The following is a 27,598-nucleotide window of genomic DNA, read 5'->3' as shown; positions in this document are numbered from 1 at the left end:
TTTAAGATTAAGATTCCCAGAATATTCAATTTTTTTGAGATAGGATATTTGAGAACTGTAAGCCATGATCAGCAATATTAAAATAATAAAAGGCTTGCAATATTTCTGTTGACTTGTAATGAATCCAGAATGTATGACATTTTTGCATTACAGAAAATAAAGGACTTTATCACAATATTCAAATTTTCTGAGACAGTATACTGTATGTATATATACAATTTTCTCAGAAATTAATGTGTCAAATATGATGCATCCGGCATTAAAGGGGTAAGAGACATTCATAATAATTCATGCACAAATTCCCCCCGCGCACTTTATGCAGACACGGCCATCACTCGCACCTTGTGCTTTTATCTACGGTAAGTGCCGGTGACGGAGCGGCGTGCGCACGGAGCGGCGAGAGGATCCCAAATATAGACCGCGGAGCGGAGCGATGGAGGGAGGGGGGCTGTTTTTGTGCGCTAAGGTGGGCTTGCCTACATGCACTATGAGTGCGCTTGTCGTGCGTGTGTAGATATAAACCTTCTCTAAGACGAGAGAGAGAGGAGAGTCCATTTCTGATCTGCACGGGGAGCTGCTTTTCACCAAAAAGCACAAAACTTGAATTCAAGACTGAACATCTGGAAACACGCGCCCCTTACCCACGATCAGTTAAGAGCCGGATCGCAGCTACCGCTTGCGATCATTCGGACACGCGCTTATCAAGTTTATAAAATGCATATTTTAGATCTCCTTTCCGAATCCGCCTTTTAAGCTTTTCCTCAACGCCTCGTTGCTGTGGATTGTATGAGCGTGCGTGGAGCTCCAACTCGGCGCGCGTCCAAGAGCGCGCAGAGCATCCAACAAGTGGATGCAAGAATCGCAGCAGCAGGACTGTTGCATTTGGGAGGTTGGGAGGCATTTCCCGACTTCCATTCGGAAAGAAAAATGACCCTCAATCAGTTAACTGTGATATGAATCCTGTCTGGGGCTCATGGTGATGTTACAGCATTTGTGTGCCCCGCCTCCGTTTCAGGTAGCCTCTTTTTTGACGGTGGCTTTGTTGTCTCCAAAGCATTAAACTGATCCGCATTGAGGGGAAGACACCCTCCTCTTTTTTTCTGCTCTTCATAGTCAAACCCAAAAAGAAGATTGAAGCGGACACGCTGTTCCCAGCTTGCTCCTCTGCTCCCTCATCCATGGACTCGCTCCTCTGCTCCCTGGGAGACCACGGAGGGAAGTTGGGATCCTCTTTGTAGACGTTTCTTTATGACAAGGGCGCAGGTGGCCAGTCCAGGTAGCAGTCATGCCGATGCATCCAGTTACCTCCACGCTGATGTACCGGGGCATCTGCACCATCCCCGACATCCTCTCCTACAGCGCCCCGGTCAACCTGCCCGAAGACGAAGTTGAAGGTGAGAACATACTGTATCCGTTGATGTAAAGTAAAGGTTGGTAAAGGAGACTTGTGAGGAGACGCAGGGGAATGTTTTTCTGGCAGTCTTGTGCAGATGGTGCTGATGTGGTCAGCTCCCGCAGTGGCGTTCAGGCAAACACACGCGTGTTCAGGACCTTGGACAGAACTCCGAGATTAGAGCTGTGTTTTACTTCATTCATCAAGTCAAGAGTCAAGTATCTTTATTAAATCATGTTTCCACACAGGGGCGTCAATTGGGTATGGCAAGGTATGGCAAGGCACACCTTTGCTTCAAGGGTTAAATGTAAATGTTTGTTTTTTTAAATACATTTATGAAATGCAAATAAGAACAACATGATCGATTTCACTAGTTATTATACACTGCAAAAACTCAAAATCTTAACAAGAATATTTGTCTTATTTCTAGTTAAAATGTCTCATTTTTAGTCTAATTTTTTTTTTAAATCTCATTACATTTAAGACAAGACTCAAAAACAACCATTTTCACCTGTTTCAAGTAGATTTTCACTTAAAATAAGTGGAAAAATCTGCCAATGGAACAAGATTGTTTTGCTTGTAATGAAAAGATAAATCTTGTCCCCTTGGCAGATTTTTCTACTTATTTCAAGTGAAAATTTACTTGAAACAGGTGAAAATGGTCAAATAACAAGTTATTTTTCTGGTAATGACTCTTGTTTTAAGTGTAATGAGATTTTTTGACTAAAATTGAGACATTTTAACTAGAAATAAGACAAATATTCCTGGTAAGATTTTGAGTTTTTGCAGTGAGCGAGACTGCATTTGAAAAAGTTCCAATTTTCTTGACCACACAGATCAGCTCCATAGACTTCTGTGATGAGTATTTGCTGCACGTGTTGATTGATACTCTAGTTAAGTTCTGTGACTCGTAACCTTGCCATACCTTAGCTTTGACTGAATTGACGCCACTGTTTCCACATCACGGAAATTTACACAGGTTACTCGTTGACCCAGCGAACTAACCCCAAATACCAGCTCATTCAATCACCATCATTCATTTAAGCTAAATGTGCAGAATTACACCGCAATCAGAAAGTCACATTGGGTTTTAAAGGGGAAATGAAATAACATAATTTCTCAAAGTATTGCTTCTGAGGGTAACATGATTCCCATAGTGGGCGGCAACAGGGTTTATGGAAGTCTGACTTTCCCTGGCCCATAAAGTCAGGCAACAACCAACCTTTTATTCCACCTTCTGTAAAGATGCATCTTGCATTGCATCTTGTGTTTACTTTTATAATTTGAACAACCAGTAAAGCATACTTAGCACATTTCGGATGATTCACAAGCACGGTATCATCAAACAGCTTCTGAAATACAGAAGTCCTCCGCACCTCCCATTCGTGTTACACTATAACTAAAGCACACAAAGACCTTTGACAGTTTAAGCTGCTTTGATGGACAGAGTCATAGATCTGTGTACTTACGTCTTGAAAAGTGAAGCGTGAAATGTGTGAGTGCAGTTGCATCCTGTCTGCGGGTGGCAGTGCAGAATATTCCAAGAGAGCAAACGGAAATAAGTATAAGTACCTGCATCTATGTGTTTTCTCTGACAAATATATATATCCCTTTATCCCTTCGATCTCACACACTCAGGTTTGCATCTACAGTGTTCAGAAAGACACGGGGCGTTCAGTGTTGTGGGTGAAATATTAATTTGCTTCATTTCTATAAGTTTAAATGACCTAAACAACTACATAAAAATAATTCAAGTAAACAAAGACTACCACAAACATTTGGAAATGAAAATGAGAGGTGTACGGCCAATCAAGTTGGTTTATGGTACCAGTCTGTATCTTACAGGAATATTGCTTTGTTTTTTTTTACCCTTTTTTAATTACACAGAGTCTCTGATAAAAGGAAGAGTGCAACCTACAGTATCAGTGTAAAAAAAAGAAAAAGAAAAAATAAATCTTCTCCAAAGAGATCTCGTGTACACAAGCCTGTGAAAACATGGCAGTGCCATGTTTCAGTCCTTTATACCAACTCCAGAAAGAGCTGGGGGGTTGTTAAGAATGATGAAACAGTTCATCTTTCCATTTTAATTTTCTACCAACGTTGGAGTGCAGTAAACAGAAAACACTTCATCTCCACTCTAATCAGAGAAATCCATTTATGCCTGCTGTCTGCAGGCTGTCAGGAGACATTGAGATGAGTTGTTTGGACTTCACTGCTCGTCCTGATGCAGAGATTTGATTGGAATATCCTTGGGATACTTCCTGGAAACACAGTCCAGGGCTGTTGGGGGTTTCAGCGAGACTTCATGACAGAGGTCTCTAAGGTTGGGAAGGAGGGCGACTTTAAGCATCGAGTAACAGAGACTACTGGACGAGTGGAGTTCATTTGTGCCCTGCACCTGATAACCATTTTGAATATTAAAATATAATATTATTTATGATGCCACAGGTTTTTTGCTACATGTGGACCCATTTTTACTTGGAAGGGTTTGATCCTGTATGTTATTTATATTATATAATAACGGTTCTTATTTATTTTATTACTTCTTATTCATTATCTATGCTAGTTTTATTGATCATGTTTCAAACCTCTCATGTGGAAGCAACAGAGTCCAAGACAAATTTATTTACAGAGATGATTAAGTGTGGCCTGTTTCATCACATCATATTGTTGTCTAGGATGGAAATCAGATGTTTAAAGCTTTAAATAACGTAAATGCGGGGTGATATGGACGTAACAAAAGTCTGAAACATATCTGAAACATTACGTCGCTTGTTGAACAAGTTCATATATGCTGGTCTCACTGTAAAGAGGGCAGGGTTGAGTTTAACACAAGTCTGCCTCAATCTGTTGGTTCATTGCCGAAAACAGTTCTGTGGACGACTTTCATGTAAGGAACACAAACACACATTTTGTCTTATTTGGTGCGTATTTGGTGTAATGGTGATGCTTCATTTCCATTTCTGTCTGTTAGGACTTTTCAGTTCAGTTGGAAAGCACCAGTTCACACGGAGTTAAAGACAATGTGGTCCACTTAAATACAGCTCTTTCCACTGAAGTTATACTGCAACTTAATCACATTTTGTTGGGATCCATTTGTCCTCCAACAGATTTGATGCAATCTCTTGGTTCATTTAAAAAATGACAACAGTAAAGTGTAGAAACAGGTTCTGACGTCAAGCTCCAAGCACACACACATCAAATGTCAATAAAATACATGTGGTGTCTCTTTCGTAGATTTTGGAAACATGAATTGTTACCAATACACACTGAGCAGCATTTAGTACCTTTTGCTTGGTGCAGACAGCATTAAAGTTTCACGAATACTCCTTGATGAGGAAGTTGCAGCGAGAGCGACGGTCTCGTCAGAGCTCTCATCTCCTGAGAGACGGAGCAGAATTGGCTGGAAGACTCAAGTGTCACACACATCAGTTTGGCTGTCAGGGAGACTGAGCTTTTGTCACGGACAGAAATGGCACATTAGCAAATATGTGTGTGTGAGTGCATGTATCAGGACAGGAGGCTTGAGCCCTGTTGGGCCTGATTTTCAATCCTCTGCCATGAACACTCCTGGGAATGGACCAACGGTAGCACACTATGTGGACGAGAGGGCTGTCAGAGCTCAGCTATAATTGGCACAAAACTTTCTTTTTGATGCTGGAATCAGGTGTGTGTGTGTGTGTGTACAGGTGCAATGTGTGGGAGGGGGGTGGGGTAGCAGGGGGATGGAGGTAGCAAGTGTTTTGCTGGACTTCATATCCTCCATTTCCCCTCCTACACTGGAGGGAAAATTAGTTGGTCATATTACAGGAGCTCAATATAGTTTAGACCTCCTCCACCATTAGAAACACACACACACGCACACACACACATGCACGCACGCATGCACGCACGCAGGCACGCACGCACGCATGCACACGCACACACACACATACACACACGCTTGGTGTCAATATCACTGCAGGTGGAATTAAGTGGGAAGCCCATTTCCAGTCTCGCTAACAACCGCCGTATTGAAAGAAGCTTCAAAACGGTCACAGGGCTGAGCTTTAAAGCATTTCCAATGTTTCCCAGAGTGAGGTTCATGCAAACAGATGTCAGCAGGTTTGACACGAGCTAAATCTTTGACACTTTCTTACAAAACCATAGCCAATTTTTGTTGTTTTTTTTCTACTGTGACTTTTCGGACCAATCTGCTCTGACTTTCTTACCAAATTTACTTACGCCGCATTTGCGGCTACTGAACCTGTTGCTCATAATCTCCAAACAAATCCTTTTATTTAAACCATGACTTCCTGAATGTGTTCCGCAGATGACACTTGCAAGAGCATTGTGCTAAAAACCTATAAACATCTTCATTCATTTATTTCAAAAGCCCAATTTATTTTTAAGTAGTCAATAATTGGTGACATTAGGGGAAATTAATCCAGTTGAAGTACGAAGGCAAGCTGCTGAAAGAAGCTGAACAGTGAGATAATCCACCAGTGGTCTTATTATATCATTTTATGTTTAGTAGCTTAATGCATATCAAAATAACTACTTATTATAATACTATTATCTTTTACATGCTATAGCCACTCCTTTTGAAGGCTGAATGTCAAGAAAAATTATTTTCAACTTCTTTACATTAATGAGAAAAGTTGATTGTAGTGGCTTTTGCTATTATATTATTGCTATTTTGCTATAGTCAACTACAATCTCAGATGAACAGCTTATTAATTACATCACCCTGCCACCATTTGTTTAAAAATTGAATCAAAAGAAAGAAAAAAACAACAACCCAGTAATCAGATCTTGATGAACTGATGGTGTGCAGTCCTTTATAAAAGCTGATGGGTTCAGTGGTCCGGAGCTCTCGAGTTTGTTAATGCAATGCTAAATGGAAAAAAGACGTAAGCAAATGTCTTAGAGAAGTTGTTGCTGAATGTTAATCAGTGCAGCAACCATTCAGGATTCTACGCTGATTATTCAGATCTGGAAAACATTCAAGATAGTTTTCCCAGGATTTGATATTCCATCAAATTTACTCCAAAATCAGACCATGCAATGAGTTACAGAAAAAAAGGTATATTTAAGACCCCACAGGGCTTAATGAAGATGTTGAATGTTGAATTCCACTATAGCATAAACATAACCAGTTTACTGTGTGTGAAGAGTCGGCTTTTTAAAGCAGAATGTGACTGACTTTCACAAAACAGCATTTTCAACTAAGTACAAGGCCTCAGGGACAAAGTCCTATAGTTGCTTGGCCTCAATACCCAGTGTCGTGTTCTGCAAAAAGCAAACACATAATTTTAGTAGAAACACCGCTGGGAAGCACGACGGCAGAAGAGTGATGATGTGAAATGGTTTTGCAGCCACAGAAACTGGGCACCTTGCAATTGTGGAGTGGGGCATGACCTCGTCTGCGTACCAGAGTGTTCTGGTGGCAAATGTGAAGAAGTCTGTCTGACAGAGAAAGCGTGACTGTCATGATGCCCCGCAACAAGACAGTGATGGAGGCGCGTTAGCAATTTCACTTCTGAATGGCGGATAAAGTAAAAAGATAGAGGTCTTGGAGGTGATTAAGTCACAAAGTCCAGACTTCATGAGAAACAGTGACCTTAAATCACCGCTGCTCAAGATGGATCTACAAGCTATTGAATCATGGGGGCTCTTGGTGATGACCAATTCATTATTTTTTTAATTATTACCATTTATTATTACTATGGTTTCAGTTTTATTAAAACATAATGGTACGTCTGATAAAGTCATCTGTTGTGGGGTTTTATTAAGAAAACATCCTACCTGCCTACCTACTTTTTTTGCACTGTTTTTCTTTCTTTCCCGTACTGCACTACCTTTATTTTTCATTCCAACGTATGTACTGTTTATATTTAGTAATTATATATGTTTTACCTTTTTACCCTTTCCCTGCACGTGTGGGTTAAGTGTACTGCTGCTCCACAAACGTGAATTGCCCCATTGAGGGAGAAATAAAGGATAATCCTATCTTATCTTATCTTGAAAATAGACTTAAAAAAAAGGTACTAACTTTTAAACATGACTGTAAATGTTTGCAGGATTATTCACATATACGAATATACGAAAATAAATGCATATACCTCCACTTACTGCATGAAAGCCCCGTCTTAGCCGGCGCCGTGGAAACATGAAAGGGTTTCTGTGACGGAGGCCCAGCAGGGGCAAACCTCCCAAAGGAGCCCGTTACACTCCGACAAACTGTCTGCAGTCATCCAAATCAACACAGTTTACAGAGTTATCTCTTCATGTGTTCACCCTTGTGGCAGAATGAAGAATGAGGAGGGTTTCCTTATCAAGATCAAACACAGACCCCCCCCCCCCCCCACACACACACACAAAGAAAACCAAAAACAGAGCTAAGATGTTACAACCAGGATGTGACAAGAATATCTAAGTCATAGTTGAAACAACTTATTTTGTTAAGTTTAGATTGAATATCTGCATTTATTATTTCTGATTGGGTCGTTTATCCAGGTATGTGAGAACTGAATTTATTCCTCTAACCTGTGCTAGTTATGGTTCAACAGATAATTGGGTTTCAGCCCTTGCCTCGTGGATTGATGTTTCAAAGTTTATTTAGACAGGACGATGCATATTCATTAACACTACATTGAGCAGTGTAAATACACCGGGTTTAGCAGAAATGCTAGTTTCCACCCGCAGTCCCCTCAAACAACCAGACACACTCACACTCACACCTACAGGCAATTTAGACAGTGGTGGACAGTAACGGAGTAAATTTACTTGAGTACTGTACTTAAGTACATATCCAGAGGATTTGTACTTTACTTGAGTATTAGATTTCTTTGGTACTTATTACTCTTACTTGAATACATTTCCAAGTCAAATATTTTTACTTTTACTCGAGTAAATTTCTAGGAAGGCTGAAAAGTACTTGTTACTTTTAGGTCTGCTCTTTTTTCTTCTTCCCTAAAATCCTATTGGACACAAGCTGTTTTTGTCAAAGGAGGAGACCTATCACAGTGCACGCTCTCCACTGGGATGTACGTAAAGCGGAAATACGTCAAGCCTCCTCAAAACGATGCCGCCAAAGTAGCCTGCGTTTGTCAAGACAGAGCCGCAACAAGTCAAGACATACCGCAACAATGGCTACGCCTGCGTCAGGAGAAGAAAGACAATCCGCTGAGTCGTCTGAGTCTGATAATGAGCCGGACTCAGAGCAGGGACTTTCACAAAATCCTTGGCCGTATCTTAACTCAATGTTTGAGTTCGACCGAGTAAAAAACGAGGGCACAGAAAAACCACAGACATTTACAACTTAAACTTTACATCTTAAATTAATTTATAAAAAATATAGTAATTTACTGATGTGGAAAATAAGAAATTTACTCTTACTCTTACTCTTACTTTTACTTAAAGTAAATTTAAAAGCATTTACTTTTGGATACTTAAGTACCTTTAAAAGCAAGTACTTTTCTACTCTTACTCGAGTAATATTTTGACTGAGCTACTTTTACTTGTAACGGAGTAAATTTTGACCAGTAGTATTTGTACTCTTACTCAAGTACTGGGGTCGAGTACTCTGTCCACCTCTGAATTTAGAATGATCAATTTACCTAGCATGCATGTTTTTGGACTGTGGGAGGAAACCAGAGTACCCGCAGGAAACCCACGCAAGCACGGGGAGAACATGCAAACTCCACACAGAAAGGTCCTGCTGGGCCTGGGAGTCGAACCGGGAACCTTCTTGCTGTGAGGCAACAGCGCTAACCACTAAGCCACCGTTCTGCCGATTGAGGACAGAGGAGCTCATAAAAACGCACATCTGAACATTTTCCTGATACATTCATACTTCCGCATTGGGTTTTGTTTATTTCAAGTCGCTTTTCCTTTTAGTTGTAAAAATGTAACACATGTTAATGGGGGATTTTTCTGAAACAGTTTTACTTGTTCCCCTGGCAGAGTTTTTGCAACTGCAAATAGCTGTGACTGACAGCTACTTGAAGAAACACAGACGGTGCCCGCTTCCTAATGGCAAAAGCTGCCTGTGAGGCGCTGCTGCTGTAGGAGTGGAGCAGCAGCAGCCGCAGCAGAAGCACTGACTCATTTCTTCGCCCTGAGGTGGAGGGTTGACTTCCATTCCTTTGGAAGCACTTACACAAATACAAATGAAAATATTTAAAGACATCAGCATCAGCTCGGAAGGAGTGGAATTATGCACACAACCTATGCTGCTTGTGCAGAATCAGTGGGCGTTGTGCAGGCGCTCTTCTGAGAGGTCAGCTGAGACTGTGTAAACCGTAGGCCCTATAGAAGATTGAGACAACAACACAAACACACAATCATGATTTTCTCAAGAACCAGATGTGTTTACTAGAGCTGAATACCTTTTTTTTCTCATCTGTTCACCTCAATTATTGACTGTTTTTAGCAGCGTTTTCTCCCAGGAAGCCAGAATTAGCTCAATTATTCCTCTCTGGCTTCATTCCCTGAAACTAATTTCTCGTCTCTCCTGCTTAGATTTAAGCTTTCACAGTTTTTTCGGTGGGAGAGTTTTTCGGTGTACAATGTTTTTGTCAAAACAGTCTCTTTTAAAATGTTTGAAATGAAAGCTGAGAACAAACCGAATCAAGCTGATAAAAGAATCCGCCGCCGGCATCATGCCGCTTCCACTCACGGACCCGATGCGTCTGACAATCATTTTATAACTCAGACGGCTTTTTCTTAGTGGTTATCAAAGGAGGAAGACGTGGCTCCAGCTGACTGCTGTAAATGTTTAATTTCACCGGAGACAAGGCCAACGACACTCGCAGCGGAAGATGCAGAATCACGTCACAGTCAAGGTGCAGTGAAACATGCAACTCCAAATCTCCACCCACCAAATGAAAATGTATTTTGTCACTACAGATCTGTGGCACGGTGTGGGAGACAACCCCACCCCCAACCCTTTATGTGAACTGACTGAGAATAATAGAACTTACTTTGTTGGTCCCCCCCCGCTCGGCTCAGTCGTCACTCCTAAACATCCTGTCTGATCCAGGACTGCATCTACACAGTCTGGCAGACATAGAAAATTGAAAAAACAAATTGAAAATGTTTTTCCTTGAACACCTGCAAATGTGGAATATGAAAAAGCTCTTCTTGACATGCTTGCGCTCTACTTCCGAGGTTTAGGTGACCCAGCTCCTCCACTGGCGAGCAAACAGGAAAGAGTGTAACAAAGTGTGTATGACTAACATCCATAGTGTTTGTGGCCCTGCACTCTTGAATCTGAGAGCTTTCAGATAAATGCCACACACGAAGTACGGAGTACGGAGTATGGAGGGAAAAAACAGATTTTGACTCACTTCCTAAGAGTAGGACATTAATATTTATTTCAGATGAAGCAACAACTCCTACAACATTAACAACATTAAGTCATGTGGAATATTCCAACTTCAGTCAGATTAGTTAAGCAGCTGAACTGGAGCTGGTCATCTCTCAGGGTGGCGCGTTTAGGGTTGCCACCTTTCAGAAATAGAAATAAGGGACGCCCTGATTTCAGCAGCGCAGGAGCCAAAAAAAAGCCCCAAAACTTCTAAACTGAATAAAAATGTGTTTATTTTATATGAAAAAACTAAATGCTTTGATTTAAAGTTTAAAGTGCTTTAATAGCATTGAACTAGCATGACTGTACAGACAGACAATCATACTAGCAACTGAAATATCCTCCTATGCTACTGTATGTCCACATCAGCCAGGATGTATAATATAGCCTACAGGTGAAGAATATGGTGTAAAAGTTAACTTATTTCAATAATTCAACTAGAATATGGTGTAAAAGTTAACTTATTTCAATAATTCAACTAGAATATGGTGTAAAAGTTAATTTATTTCAATAATTCAACTAGAATATGGTGTAAAAGTTAATTTATTTCAATAATTCAACTAGAATATGGTGTAAAAGTTAATTTATTTCAATAATTCAACTAGAATATGGTGTAAAAGTTAACTTATTTCAATAATTCAACTAGAATATGGTGTAAAGGTTCATTTATTTCAATAATTCAACTAGAATATGGTGTAAAAGTTAATGAAAATACGGTACAAATCGTGTCCCGTATTAGTTCAATACGGGACGCAACATTTTTTTCTCAAATAAAGGACAATTCCGTATTTTACGGGACGGGTGGCAAGCCTACTGTAGGCGCGTTAGTGACGTTAACCGCTAGAGCGCGATCATCACGGTTCCCAGCTGGAGGTGCACCCCTAACCCTAACCCCTGGGAACTTGCCCTGGGAATCATGGGAATAATTACATGCTGGACACCAGGGGGGTGTGTGTTGGTTGGTCACATCTTCCAGCTTTACAAAATGCATTTTTTTATTGTATTGTCCAGTTAGACATTTATTTTAGATTGCTTTTTTTTTTCTCCAGAAATGCAATAATTGTGCAGAACTCACAAATTACACAAAAAGTTCTTGATCACTAAAAAATGAAGTGAGTGAACTTTGAACTGTGACATATTTCTATTGACAATAGATCGGACGCTGAATGAAATACTGGACAAATTTAAATCCTTTTGTTCAGCTGTGATCATTTTAACGAAATTAACAAAAACACTCCTTAGATTGCCTTGTTTGTGCTGAAAAAAAGAATATAGGAGGCTTTATATTGCACATTCTTCTAGCCTAGCTCTAGCTCTTCTAACATAATGGAAGCACATAATGGAACAGCCATAGAGTTCTAGGTTCTGAGGGTTAACACAAGTTCTTATAGGGTACTTTTCAACTACCGTTTCGCTCAGGTTGATATGATGATGACAGAAAACTGTTCCGCACCATGGATAGTAATAGATAGTATTTGTGATTAAAGCCTGACTTGCTTTTGTGAAAGCAGTCTCTAGTGGCCATTTGGTGAACTGCATGTTTTCCATGCCTGTGGAAAGTCAGGATGTAGCCCCCTAGTTTTACTTCAGTCTTACAAGCTTACAAATGTGTTTTCATTGTGCTTTTCACTATAAAAATCTGTTTCGTGTTTTGATTTTTTTTCTCTCTTTCTTGTGTTTTTGCAGATATTTGGACTGCAAACACAGATTATGAATCTTACTGCATGGTTTTATTCATTCATTTATTCTCTGTTAACCTGGCTAGGCTCCATATGCTTAAGGAAAAAAGGGTTGTATTTGCATTAGTACAAAAGGACTCAATAGGACACGTGTCCTTTTCCTGCTGTAACGGTCGACATCTTGAGCTCATAAATTCACTCATAATCAACGGCTGGAAGCTGTTTTGACATCCGACCCCGCCAAAATGGGTTCTGATGGAAAACATGGAGGCGCAGATTAACATGGACTATCATGAAATGCTTTGATTACGATTGTCGGGCCGGTTGAACGAAGGCCATTTATTTCCATTTTGATCGATTGCCATGAAGGAGTGGAAGCCGCAGACTTTATTACCTGTGAAATGAACTGTGATGAGTGTTGCAAGGTGGAGAGCTTTTCCTTTTTTCCTTGCTGGTAACATTCCCTCTCTTTGATGAACGATGAGCGAAGTACACAGCAGATGAGAGTGATAGAAAAGCAGCATCCACACGCGAGTGGACACCGTTAACACAGTGGAACAGATGAGTGTTGGATGAGCTGCAATGCATGGTGGGGCCTTTCGATTGCTCACTTCTGACCTCTGTTTGAGTGCCTCTCTCTGGTTTTTGCCCTGCGGGTACTGGCACGGGATCTGCTTGGTATTGGCTGTGATGATGAAAACTTGCAGCATGGAAACATGAGAGAGAGGGAGAGGGAGAGAGAGAGAGAGGAAAAAAGAAAGATCGCGAGAGATCAATGGTTCTCCTTTCCTCCCCTGGAAAAGAAAAATGAAACAGTAATGGACTAAAATTTCATGGTCTTTTACCGTCTTCCATCATTTGAGGTCAAGTGGGGCTTAAGAAGTTGTCTGGGGAGGGACTTTTTCTCACGCAGAATAAAGCACCTCAACTTTTTCCACCTTTTTTTTCCCCTCTCTCTTCCAACTTAGCCCTGAGCTTCTTTGACGAGGTTAATGTGCCTCGAAGTTCATGATGTAGGGAGGCGCTGCAGTCCAAAAACCCCCAAATGGGATTTTTCTTCAACACACAGGCAACATAAACTCTGTGTACAATCCTTCTGAATTCTCCAGAGACTTGTTAGAGGATTATTATGGTAATATAAAAACTTCTGGGTGTCCAAGTAGGCCTGTGTCTAACTAAAGTTGAGTTAAAGTTGCTTTTTAAAAATATTCGCCCCAGGTTTGCACGAATAGCGAAGCAGTGTTTTTCTCATCCCGAGAAGGTCTCACATGAAAGACTGGGTGGGATGCAAGTCCTGATCCAACTGACTGAGCTTCTCTGCAACAAGACAGAAGCCCTGGATTACGTTCATGGACACTTCACTGCTACTGTACAGCAGCCGCAGCGTGAGCCTACTCGGCTCAAAGGGCATCTACTGTAGACGTAATTGGCAACGTTTTCGCTAAAAATACACTTTTTTTTGCATAAATCTCTGTTTACTACTGCTAGTAGCTGAAAACGAAATGTGTGAGGATGTATTTGATTTAACATTTGCAAAATAATTGTTTCTTCTGTCCTGTTTGTGTGTGCATGCACGTGTGTTTAGTGTGCACGTGCGTTTGTGTGCGTGTGTGTAAAACCATAGCAGAGAGCATTATATATTAGTGTGTTTAGGGGGTAAATACAACCTCAGACAAAAATCGAAATACACACACACACACACACACACACACACACACACACACACACACACACACACACACACACACACACACACACACACACACACACAGCCCAAAAAATAAATATATAAACACATCTGCTTCCAGTCCTGTCATGAAGTCTAATATTTTACCTTGTTTTTTTCCTATATTTGTACAATTTCCGATTTCCCGGTCTGACATTTGGGAACATTTCCTTGTATGTGGCATTCCTGGGAGGGATTGGCAACCGTCTGAAATGCTTACAACACATGAATAATCTTTCCCACATATTTTTTTACAGTCATAAAAACTCTTTTCAGACTAATGTGAGCAACAGTTGCTTCTTTAAGAACACTGCTTATGTCTTTCCCTCTTGGCACTGTGTTAATGCTTCCAAATTGTAAACTTTTATAGCAGTCTGCAGCACAATGGCTCATAATCTGGTTGCAGTTTAACCTCTTTACAGTTTTTCTTGATTGCCTAAGCATGATTTTCAAAACAGGGCCCGTGGTTTCAAAACACTACACACAATTAGCACAACAACACACCAAATTAGCAAAACACTACAGATCCTTTGCAAAATTAAACACGCTTGTAAAAACTATACACTTCTTTTTAAAAACCACACTTTGTTACCATATGAAACAAACACGTTTCACATTACTATACTCTGTTTGCACGAGTTACACTCTGCTGTGATAAACCTAAAACACTTTTAGCACTTCTACGTCCCTATGATTAGAGTAGGCTACTATCAACAAAGTACAAATATACAGTTTTTCTTGATCGTTTTGGCCCATTTTTCCATTCACAGTTTACTTTTTCAAAACAGCTCACACAAAGCCCTTAACAGAAGCTGAAATAACCAAAACACTTTATGTTTGCAGAATGACACCACTTTCTCAAAACTTGTCACACATCCATCAAAACCAAACTTTTCCATCAAAACCTAGAATTTTTTCTCAATTGAACATGTGTGTTTTCTCATTTATTTACTGTAACGATGGATAACAAAATTGAAACCACAGCTATCAATATCAACTTTTGTTCAACACCCTCATAGTATTGACTATTTTACAACTGACAACATACTACAATTTGGGTTTTGTATTGAGCACTCTAACTTAGTTATATAACTTAGAAATATACTGTCACAGAGTATTTACAGTAAAATCAGAAAATGTGTATACAGTAAAATATTGTAGATCTGTTTTTGTATTGCTGAAGTTCCTGTCAACACCATTGATTTACATTTGTTCTACTGTGTACAAAATGTCAAGATTCTGACAGAAAAATATTTATTGCAGTACTTGTCACATGCACATACTGTAAGTAATCAAAATGACAGGGTTCAATATGCAGTACAACAAAGGTCAATTCTCAAAGAAAGTACTGTAAATGAAACACAATGAAATGAAACCCTGTAAATATGAAAAAAATAAAAATACAGGAAAATTACGCATTGTCGACACGGGCCTGACGATCAGGCCACATGTTCTCGTCCACGTCCTCCTCCATCCATGCTTGGTGTCAACTTCAAGCTATTGACCTCTTTGATAGGTTGAGGACTAGCTTTGTTTTGCAAAGAGAGTTCACACAGGTGCTGATCATTTTTAGAATTGAGAGAGCAGTTCCAATTGGCTGCTACAAAGTGTCTGCAATGTGTTGCCATGGTAAATCAGTTATGTTTTGTGTCTCTTTGTGAGAAGTGTGTTAACTGTTTTGAAAAGTGTTACAGTAAAAGTCAAAGAAAATTGTGTGAAAGCAATGAGAAATAGTTAACCGATTCGCCAGAGAGGACTCTTGCTGTGCAAAGAAGGTGTGAGCATTAGATAAAGTTGACCCATGATGTGCAAAATGTGTCAAAGCAATCGAGAAAAACTGTAGTCTTTCTCTGACTCTTGTGCTTGGAGACCAATGAGCTCACCTGCTGCTTTCTATAGTGTAGATACACCTGATTGGTGTGTCTACATTTAAGCAAACAAGTGTTTGCACACCTGATGACTGTGTTGAACCAACTGGTTGGACGGTGTTCTAATTTGACAGTCAGTGCTTTGGTATTGCAAAGAAGTGACTTTATGATAGATTTTTGTGTCTAATGTACGTTTAGTGTGTTTAGTGTTTTGAAAATCACTGTGTGTAGAGTTTTGCAACAAGTGTGCGGTTGACAATGTGCTTATAGTTGTGCAAATATGGGCTGATGTTTTGCTTCTTGAGTGTAAGGTTTTGCTAATAGTGTACTACTTTTAATTTTAGTGTGTAAGCAATCGAAAAAAACTGTAATCCGATGGAAGGATAAAGAGGATAGTTAGTATTGACCAAGGTTCTGTGTCCCGTCTCATTTTCACTTAATTTTTTTCCTCAAATTCATAATGGCACAGTAAAAAATACATAAATGAAAAAGGTAAATGTTTTTCCTAAAATCTATTACCCACTATGATTAGATGATATGTAATATCTTTTCTCTCTTGAAGTAGGGTTACGAACTTCGGCACATGATTTTCCGGTGACACCATACCTCTTGTAATTGATTTCTTTATACTTTATACTTCTTTATACTACCGTGAGTTTGGGAGTGTTTATTTGTTATTTTGATGTCTTTAGCTCCATTTTCAAGGGGTGTTTGTCTTTGAACACCTTTCTTGTCTTTGAGTCCAGTTCCGCGGCTGTTCAGGTCAGCTCGCTGCAGCAGGACTCTGTGCTTCTTTATTGATGTACATCGGGACCTTTCTCTCACGGGAGCTTTAAAACTTGGATCTCAATCTTCACTTGGGCTTTTCATCTTGTCAGATCACACCACCGGGGGACCATGTGACACTGCATCTCTGAAGGCCAGCGAGCACCTCTATACATCAAAGCAAATGCTACCAACATATCTTCCCAAAGATGGCAGGCAGAAACAAACAAACAAAAGAAATGCAGCTTCTAAATGTTAAAGGTGGAATAATGATAAAGTGTGACATTTTAAAGTAGTCATATTGCATTTTCCCTGTTTTCTGACTGAATTATCTCAGATATGACTGGAGGTTCAAAAAAGGTTGAAGCCTATTGCATTATTACTGTTCTTAAAATACTGTTTTCAGTGTTCTCAGAGCACCTCTTTCAGAAGATTTAGTTTTTTTCTATTATTAACTCTCTATGATGTGATAATATAGCTGTGGGTCCAAAAGGGGAGGATTTATGAGCGACGAAGGTCATGACTGTTCACCAAGCGTCGAGTTTTCCATCCTGGTGGATCTGCCGGCCCTTCTTATTTAGCTTTTTGTTTTGTTTTGAGAAGAGTTTGTCGAATCATAGCTCAGCGAATTAAATTATTATCATTTTTCTGAGCAAGCAACAGAGCAAATGTATCCGTGTTTTTCACGACACTCCACAGAGGAATATTTTATGAACTAGGCCCAGCATTGTGCTGGGTTTGTAGAAAGACTAAAGTTAAAATCAGTGCTGTTTTAGCAGCAGAAGCTTGTGAGTCTAAAACTGCAAACTGCAAGTTTGTGTTGCCAACCGCATTTTAGCACAAACACTGTGGATGCAGAGCCTCACACCGGCAAGACAACATGCACACATGCTGACGTTTGTCTGACAGCCAATGGAAGTTGGGCGCAGTCGTGACCCATTAGCTCCGCCTCCAAGAATCGGACAAATCAGAAGACACTTGAAACAATTCTGTCTGCTTGACCCGTAAGCTCCGCCCATCAGCAATCTTCCAACAATCGGACCAATCAGAAGACACTTCTGACTGCTTGCTAGGGATTTACTTTTGATTTTGTCTTAGTGATTCTGAAATAATTGTATCCTTGAGTTGTCTTCAGTGCAAAGCTACGCTGGAGGCATCATGGATCGAAATTAGATGGATGAAATTCAGCATCATGAGCACTTCAAAGGAAACGGCTCATCACTGATTTGCTCTTATCTGTGGAAATTTAATCAAAGATGAACCTAAAATAGCTGTGCAGGACTTTAAAATAATAAAAAAAAAATCCCTCCACCAGAAAGCAGCAAAGCTCGCAAGCCAACAACAACAATAACATGAGCAAGACAAAGTTTTGAGACCGCCCCCAGTGAGCGTCTAGCTGTGCTGCAGCGTCAATGACTTTTCTTGTGGAACCGACCCGTGGAGAGAAACGATCCTGACCTGCCGTGCTCAAGAGCAGTTACTCTGTTGCTTTGCTCATCTCTGAAGCTCCCAGCAGTGGAAAGCTTTTCCACTGGCCATGATGAACATACTGCCTAACAGCACAAAGCCACAAACAAGCAAGGGGCATTTGTTCTGCAGGCCCATGGCAGTTAAAAAAAATAGTATTCTTTAAAGCTGGCATTGGATATTATTAATTGATCACCAAGCGATAGAAGAAGAAAAACCAAAACATGTATGAGGGTCTGATTGTATTCCTGGCTTAGTTTTGCTATAAATGAATCATAATTGGGTTATGGGCTGTTGTTGGGCAAAACAGAAGATATTACATTTGGATGTGAGAATTAATTATATCCTCATTAAACAGACAAAAGTAGGTCATCTGTGCAGGAAAAGACCAATATCACTGCGGTTCAGATGAGGCTCGTCTGTTCTGTTTCGCTAAATAATAATTAATAAACATGTGCTTCTGGCCAGCGGTTCTGGCCAGTTTTGGACACGGAACATTAGGTTGAAATGGGATAATGTAGTTGCCTCTCCTGGGGACATGTTAGAGTTTACTCCTGTCCTGAATGGCGTGTGGTCAAAAACAGAAACAAATCAGTTCGGGGAATTATTAGATTGGGGATTATGTTTGTGTCGCTTTGCTGAACTCCAGAGATATGTTACTCCATTTTGCTGTTTTAAGCTGTTTGTCCTGATTTAAAGTGGAGCTAAGTGGTTTAGATTATATATTTATAATGAATACGTCACCCGCTGCATGACTGCTGATCTCCCTGGACTTGATAAGCCATTTCTTGCATTTCAGGCCCGTGCAGCCCGGCGGTAGGATTCTGTAAACGGTTTATGACACCGTGGTAAATCCTCTCCAAGCATATACCGCTAGTATTTCATGACACAATGCAATTTGTTTTAAATATATCAAATATTGTAATCACCACTCACCTGTCAGGAGGTTTGGCTCATCTACCGTGCTTGATGCCGTAAATATGAGCACTCATGAGAGTATTTCTTAAAACTGTTTTGACTTGTTATTTGCGGTTGCCTCCTACGAGGCAGCAATATGTTTATGTGCCAAGTGTATAAAACCCTTCCTTGCGAGGTAAACAGATGGAGAAAGGACCTCAGGTGGATAGTGATGTATTGTTACTCTATAAACAATAAGATCACACTCAGGGAAGGAAAAAAAAACAGCTGGAGGCTCTCAGTGATTGAAGGCGCATCTGCAGGAAAATGTCTTGTAACAAAAAGCAATGTGACAAATAGCTGCAATGTCTGTCACGTTGCTTTCTTTCTTCTTTTTTCTTAAATTGTATACCCAGATGTAATCCATTGTACTCCATGATTGTCAAGTACCCTTGTCCCTGTGGCATATTTTACTATTCCACTGACGTGCATTTCATTTGATGGGGAGAAATGGCTTCCTGCTTCAGCATCACACGCCGAATGATACACTGCTTCCTGTTGTTATCAACGTCTTAGATTTTTTTTCCAGCTAAAATATTTGTCAAAATGTCATGCTGTGGTTTTGGCTTAAGGCTTGACTATTTGTATGCAGCTCTGACACACCTGTAAATCACTGCAGCAGTCATTCCTGCTCACAAGACCTTCAGCCCTGTACCAGTCATAGTTGTAAGATTAGCAATAATCAATTGTCCAGCGAACCAAAAGTAAGACACAAAGGTCATTTCAGGTGCTGAATTATCAGTTTCGGTGATGAATTATTGGATTTAACCTTCTTCATCTTTGTGCTAACTCCTGCATTGTATCGTATACACCCCACTTTTTATTCCTTTGTTGAGTAAATTTGGGGAAAATAGTGTGGCCGACATTTTTTTTTATTTCTAGCTTATTCTCCATTTTTTCCCACTTTTTTATGCAAAATTGTTGCAAGTTTCAAACTAAGTTGTTTCTTTTTTTGCATATAAATGAAGGTATCTGGGAGGGGACGAGACATGAATGAGGTGGGGCTGCCTGAAGGAAAACTCTCATTTCCCTTTGTTTTAACAGCACTAAGCAAGAGGCAGTTTCTGCAGTTAAAAAACAAAAAACTGTTAAAGTTAAAGTTTAACTAGTAATGTGATGTTTTATTACATTTTTTTTGTACTATGGTTTGACTTTTTGTGGAGGATGTTGAAGATGATGTTGTATTTTCAGATAAAAGGCATCTGGTTCCTGTTTAGGATTTAACTTTTTTTTTAAAAGAAACATTTTCTAAATATTGGATCTAAGAATACGTTTAACAGAACGTCAAAAGTTTTTTTTTTTATATATATATATTTAATTATGCCCTTACATATTCTTCTGGTTTCATCCTTTCAGAATGATTTATTTAGGCTCTTTTTCACCGGTTTACTGATGGAATTTGTCTTCCTGAGCTGCCAACCTCCATATACCTCCGACTCAAGCACTGACGCTCCGTAACAAATGCATCTTTGGTTGGGGGAACATCTCCCACTTTCATGTTTTGATTTCCAGTGAGACTTCAGCTGGTATTTGTGTCTCTTTTGCAGAGATACGAGAGGCCTTTAAAGTGTTTGACCGCGATGGGAATGGGTTCATCTCCAAGCAGGAGCTGGGCATGGCCATGCGCTCCCTGGGCTACATGCCAAATGAGGTGGAGCTGGAGGTCATCATCCAGAGACTGGACATGGACGGTAAGTCCATGTCCACAGTTTGGATTTTATTATCTCCACTTGTAAAAAAAAAAGAAACCAACAAAAACATGCGGGAGCTTTTTTCTCCATCTCCCCACAAAAGGGTCACGCAGGAGACAGTGAACCTTCACACAATGAGCACTGACCGTTCTTCTCTTTCTGCAGGCGATGGCCAGGTGGACTTTGAAGAGTTCGTTACTCTCTTGGGCCCAAAACTGACAGCAGCCGGGTTGCCAGACAAGTTCCACGGGACCGATTTTGACTCAGTTTTTTGGAAGGTATTCACTTTTCAGACGTTATTTCCTGCTTAGCAAACCAAGGACAGGCAGGGAAGTCACAAGTGTAACACAGTTTCCCAGCAAAGACTATAAAACCTCACATGAAAAGCAATTGTCATGCTCACTGGGTTTTTGATGGGAGTATTGTCATGCCAGTCCCAATATGTAGAACTTTATAGTCACATTTCCTGTTAAATAGGCGGTCATTTATTTACAGACACCTCATTAGATGATCAACTCTTCACCTTCACAGTGGGCTATAAATGAAGCTGCTTTCGCTGTAGTTATGTGATCACAGCAGAAGAGTGTCTGTCAGACTGTGGGGCTTCAAGTGGAGCATAAAACAAGGGATTTGAGGGAGTGCTTTGTACATTCACCAGGTGAGAAAAAAAAACCCTGCTGGGAAATACAAGCCCCAGGGATAAATGCAAAGATTGCACTGCTTGACGTAACTTCATATAAGAAACATCGTAGTAGTAGTCGTATCAATCAGATGGTGCTGGACTGATCCCAGGGATTGCCTGGTCACACAGGCGTGCTCGGCTCAGGCTGAGCTCATGAAGAGTCACATCAGAGAAGCAGGATTCAGCTACCAAGGGCTCCTCATCCAGCAGCATGCAACACTCAACAGGCTTACTTTCAGTACTATTTTCAGAGTTTGAGCATGTGCAGATAGACTGTAGCCACCGTGGAGTTGGCCAACTCTGTATCTGGCAATACAGTAAATGGTTTGGGTTGATAAAACACATAATAAATATTTTTACAGGTGCATGTCACATGAGCACTGCTCTGTAGAACACCATGATCAAAGTAAAATGATTTGGATTTGTTCCATGTTGTCTCGTAACACTGGGCACATTGATGTATTTCTGTGTGTGTGTGTTTACTGCGTTAATGTTGAGTGTTTCTCCAGTGTGACATGCAGAAGTTGACGGTGGAGGAGCTGAAGAGGCTTCTGTATGACACCTTCTGTGATCATCTTTCCATGAAAGACATTGAGAACATCATTATGACCGAGGAGAATCACATACAGAATCCCGGGGAGTGCCAGGTGGATATAGACAGTAAGGGGAACAAAATTAATACATTCTTTCTTTTCTGCTATTTCCAATGTGTTTTGTTTTCTTGGGACAATATTAATCTGCTTTATGAGGTTAAAACCTTTTCTGTCCATGTCTGACGGGCTTGAGCATGGGTTACATGGGCAGAGTCGTTCGAGGCTCTAAACACACCTTAGAGCACTGTTTTCTCAGCTGTACTCCATTTAATCGTCCCCTCAGTCAACCAAAAACACAATTATTTTTGTTTCTGAGATTCTGATATACTTTAAAATAATTCTCACCGTCAAAGCCTTCAAGAGTTTTGGAATCTCGCACCAAAGTCCCACAATCACTTGCGAAAGAAGCTGTCTTACCATTGTCATTGAGCTGCGTATGAAAAAATTAGATAACGTGAATAAATAAGAGCACATGAGCGCTAAAGCTCCCTCTACCAATGAGGAGTGCATTCTGGGAAACACTGAAATGCAGGGTAGCAAATTAGTGTCACAAAGGGGGGGGGGGGTCTCTTTCAGTGTCTGATGAATGCATTCAATTCTCATCCCTTGATTTACAATGAGAAATGGTTTTGGAAAAACACTTGAACATGTGACATACTTATGTTTTCCTCAGCATCGAGCTCTGACGATCTATCAGTTCCGTCTCCAAAAACCAGTCAAAGTGTCTTCTTGCTACAGCTAATATTGTTTTACGGTAATGAAACTAACTCCCAAGTGTGCAGTGGATATCTTAGTTGAGAACATGAGAGAGTGGCTGAGCAAGAGTACATCTTAGAAAGTGTCATAAAAGCTACTTAACCTCCACGCCAATTCAATTCAATTCAATTCAATTTTATTTATATAGCGTCTAATACAACAAAAGTTGTCTCTAGTCGCTTTCCAGAGACCCAGAACATGACCCCCGAGCAATTATTACATAAACAATGGCAGGTAAAAACTCCCATAGTGGGAGAAAAGCCTTAAGCCAAACAGTGGCAAGGAAAAACCCTTTAGGAGGGAAGAAACCTTGAGCAGGACCAGGCTCATAAGGGGGGACCCTCCTGCCGAGGGCCAGACTGGGGGGTCGGGGACATCAACAGCACAGCAGGCAGGTGGAAGCAGCAACGGGATGACCGGGGGTGGGGACCGCAGGCCAGCACGCAGCTCCCGAAGCTCCGGCCCAATCAGCAAGTCCCAGGTTGGGGTGCAGGGTCGGGGAAAGGTTGAGAAGGGGCAGGGCCAATACGGAGAGCTGCTGAGGTGCAGAAGTTGTTTAAAGGTAGGATAAGCAATTTCTGGATGATAACATCTGTTTGAACAAAGATGGTAGCTAGTGCCTCCGTACGGTGCTCAAGCAAAACCAGCGGCACAAACACATCTCCTCCCCCTGTCAGTGACTGGCTGGCGGATGCCCCGGCCCCACTTTGACAGCCTTCACTTTACAGAACCAGGGATGCGTAGGAAAACTTGTTTGTTTGTTTGTTGTACTAATGAGATGGCCAGTTAGCGGATGTTGACAAGATTCTGTGTAGTACTGCTCAGCTTAACATTGAGCATTGTTTAATGTCTTGTGTTTAGACAAAACATTTGCTATGAAACATGAGAAAAGGTCTTTCTGTTGTCTGAGATTATTCTGCAATAATGTTCACACCTTTAAAGAATCATTTAAAGAATCCTTTAAAATGCCAGTCAGGTGCTCATCCCTGTGTTTGTTTAACAAATCTACGAGTGACACTTCAATCTAGATGCAGACCTGCAACATATAATTGTGAAGACTCATTTCTGTGCAGTGTTCTTGTACCATATTGGTAATGTATTCATACGCTAGTGATAAAATCTTATTTTGACATTTGTGAAGTACGGACCATCCAGGAGTTCTCACTTCTCTCTGCATCCCACCAATCTTTTTTTTCCATCTTTTTCCAGGTTCCAGCCCAACACAGCAAGTCAAGCAAACCTGCGTGCGCAAGAGCCTGATATGCGCCTTTGCGATCGCTTTCATCATCAGCGTTATGCTCATCGCAGCCAATCAAGTGCTGCGAAGCGGCATGAAATAGGCACTGTGCTCATGCTGAGGTCTTGGCCTCCACCTAAAGGCCACCGTACACATAAATGACTGAGGAGGCGAAGCTCAAAAGACAAATACAACAGACAGCTGTTCACAGCTGCAAACCATAAGACTGCAGACTAACTGGAAGACACCAAGGACACGACATGTGCAGGAATTTGTCTCAGTGTCAGAGACGCACTGACTGCTTCAAGGACAGCAGGACCTCGCAAATGAAGAAGCAGATGTGTGTTTTCAGTGGACAGCCAACTATACATATCAATCTTAGTCAAACAACCTTGAATAGTCATTAGCTATGTGCATTGAACAGTGTTGCATTCAGTATGGCAACAGCCTTAGAGAAAAGTGTAGTGACTGTCCAGTTTTTGTGTTCGTCCAGTAGACCATGCAGTTTATTATTTGAAAAAAAAAAAAAAAGAACATGTGAGATATTCTGTCAAAGTTAGAGGAATTTCACTACTACCAAGGTTGAAATATGTTGTTATGTGCAAGGTCTGGAGAGAACAAGGCTATCTCGGGTGCAGTGCTCTGCAAAAACTGACTTGGGAATGACAATAGCTTGATGAGAAAACAGAAAGAGTATGAAAGTAAGTGGCCTTGATCGTGGGCATGCTTTCATTTATTCACAGTGTGCAGGGCATCAGTCTGAGCACAGCGGGGTGGGGTGAGGCAGGTTAACCGTTGTCAGGCGGAGCCTGCTGGGTTATGAATGGACAGGTGGCTGGCTGGAAAGTGGCTGCGGTATACGTCGACTCTCTCTGCAAAGCAGGCCTCAGAGGATGAACATCATCTATGCATGAAATGCATGGATTTAAAAAGTTGTCTTGACTCATTTGTAATAGTTCTTATCAGTGTAGTGATCATGTTGACTGTGTAACAGGACTGTTTTCAATCACTCAATGACAACTGTGAGCAGAATGTGTGGTGCAAGGTACGCAGTCCTTTCAGAAACAGAGCATACAAATGCATGAAAAAGAAGGGCTGCTTCAGAACACACATTTAATAATTAAAAAAAGCCCTATGGGGTTACTAAGTTATGGGTGTTTTGCCTTAGTAGGCAATTGATTATCATCTCAATATCACAGCGCAGCAAATGTCTTAAAGACCTGTCATTAAAATAATGTCATAATATGCAGCAAAACTGATCTGGTATGTAGTTGGAGATGAAATGTGAAGGAACCCACTTTGTCCCTTGTTATGTCTAGATGTGTTGCTATAGAGCAATAACTTTAGGGATATGCCAACAATTTAGGACTTGGCTCATTTACCATCAACCCCAGAGATTGATAAGAGGGTAAATAACATTAGCTGAGTTTACCGACATAAGAGGAAGTGGATGACCAGTCCTGACCTGAGTGAGAAAGTAAACTTCCAAAGAAAAATCCAAAATGTTCTACTTTATATGCATTTCCTTTTGCATTTATCTTTTAACCAAATACATACTTGGCTCTATATTCCTGATTTAGTCAAGTGCTTGTACAGAGGTGCACTGACCGAAAGCAACCCCCATCTAGACCTTGCTGTAACTTCTGTCCACAGTGTGACTGACCACTGTGCAATCTGCAAAGATTAGTAGCAGTCAGACAACAGAGGCTTTGAAATAAAGTTTCATTTACCTCGAACTCTCATAGCTGCTGTCGTATGGACACAACACTCTCTCAGAACTGAAGGCGTCCTGGGCGTCGGCTTTCCCTTTGACATGGGCGACGTCAAGCGTTACATGTGTCGCGGAGGGAGTGATGATGACTTGGTGACTAGAACAGTCAGACTGAACTGGTTCAAAATTTGTCTGGAGTCCCCTGGACAGCCTTGTCCGGCAGGGGCATGAACAGAGCTTCAGATTTGACCAACTGTGCCTCGGGAATCAGTGTTTGCATCCTCATCTGGTGTGGAGGGTGGAGTCACCTTTCAGAGAGAATACGCATGGGATCTTGTTTCCATCTGGATGGCGAAACGTACCAGGTGCCTAAATACTTTCCAGAACGACACGGTCTTTATGGCCCGGGGTGTGTCAGCAGAGCCTAAAAATCATCAACTCGTAAAAAGACAGAATTCTCATAAAAATTACAGTTATGGCCAACAATCCAGAGCCACATCTCTTCAAGACAAAGTGCACCGAGATAGACTTTTGGAAGCTGATTGTAAAATATGAGCTGGCTGGCTGATGGACTGCACAGACTCCATAAACTCTCTGATCGGGTGTTACCTGGCAACAGTGCTGCTGCAGGAAATCCCTGCACCCAGGAAGTGGCGCTTGGCTAAAACCCAGATCCTCAAATGTAATTGGAGGATTGTTGCATATCATATTACATACTTATTTTTACACAAGTCACAACAGCTTGGAGTTATTAGGAGGCTCAATTTGTTGCTCATGCGAAGTGAAGCAATCCACTTCCAGTGACTATGTGCCAAGTTAGTCTAGAGGAGGCTCTTAGGAAAGTCTGGGGTTGACGGCAAATAAGGTAATTTTTAAAATGTTGGTATATACCTTTTAAAATAAAAATCTCACTGCTTTGGATAAAATGAATGGGTGTGCTAATGTCAATTTTTTTATAATACTCATCAAAGTAAGGTTTTGGCAAAATAACTGTGACTTAGACTCACTTTGAAAAGGACCAAGTGGTCTAAACCATCGCAATAGCATCTAAATATCTTCAAAGCACCACAGGGGTGTGACTGGATGCAGGTTTCGATTCATCTGCATGCATTTGGGTGGCGCCTGTCACTATCACAATTGTCTCAACATTACCAAAGAGGGATCCACAGGGAATTCTCCAGTTCTGAAGCAGGATGAGTTCCAACTCTATCATATACAGTTAAACTTGGGAGAAACCACATAATTTGGAATTTATTTTGTTCCCACTTTATTCAAATCACAGTATTCAGTGAATGTTCTTTACTTTCCCCTCAATCTAGTTAAAATAAAATAAAGAATAAAAAAAGTCTTGAAGCCCATGCAAAGATGTGTTTGGAGTGCCAATGGCTCCTCATTAAAGCTCTCCACATCAGGACACTGCAGTGCTTTACGTCTGACCAACATGTTCTTTCTTAGGATTGCTATTGGCAGCTCCCCATACTTTGATCCGACAAAAGCCAACAAATTAGACTGTCCTATCACCCAGATCCAGGCAGGACGAGGATTATCTGATGATGCACCTCAGCAATTTGTCAAAAGTCTTAAGCGTGTGAACAACAATCCCAGACTAATTTTTTTAAAAAGAGAGAAATAGAAAAATTAAAAAACAACCATTTATTAATGATACCTTTGCTTTCATTTTGCACTTTAAGATGTGCTGCAGCGCACAAAAACAACTCACC

General features: G+C 40.8%; 1 protein-coding gene across 1 annotated transcript; it reads left to right on the top strand.

Annotated features, from left to right (window-relative positions):
• The first annotated feature begins 749 nt into the window (after positions 1 to 749).
• Positions 750 to 25,894, top strand: LOC133450960 (calcium-binding protein 7). Its single transcript, XM_061729862.1, has 5 exons — positions 750 to 1,394; positions 20,755 to 20,898; positions 21,064 to 21,176; positions 22,090 to 22,240; positions 24,139 to 25,894. The coding sequence occupies exons 1-5, from the start codon at positions 1,286 to 1,288 to the stop codon at positions 24,267 to 24,269; spliced, it is 648 nt and encodes a 215-aa protein (XP_061585846.1). The 5' UTR covers positions 750 to 1,285; the 3' UTR covers positions 24,270 to 25,894.
• The last annotated feature ends 1,704 nt before the right edge of the window (positions 25,895 to 27,598 follow it).

This window comes from Cololabis saira, chromosome 9 (genome assembly GCF_033807715.1).
Source record: "Cololabis saira isolate AMF1-May2022 chromosome 9, fColSai1.1, whole genome shotgun sequence".
NCBI classification, from domain to species: domain Eukaryota; kingdom Metazoa; phylum Chordata; class Actinopteri; order Beloniformes; family Belonidae; genus Cololabis; species Cololabis saira.
Note: the sequence above shows the minus strand (reverse complement) of the source record. Positions and strands in the feature narration are given on the sequence as shown.

Coding starts and splice junctions, on each gene's coding strand:
- LOC133450960 (XM_061729862.1), top strand. CDS start 1,286: ATGCCGATGCATCCAGTTACCTCCACGCTGATGTACCGGGGCATCTGC. Junction 20,899..21,063: donor CCAGAGACTGGACATGGACG/GTAAGTCCATGT, acceptor CTCTTTCTGCAG/GCGATGGCCAGGTGGACTTT. Junction 21,177..22,089: donor TTGACTCAGTTTTTTGGAAG/GTATTCACTTTT, acceptor GTGTTTCTCCAG/TGTGACATGCAGAAGTTGAC.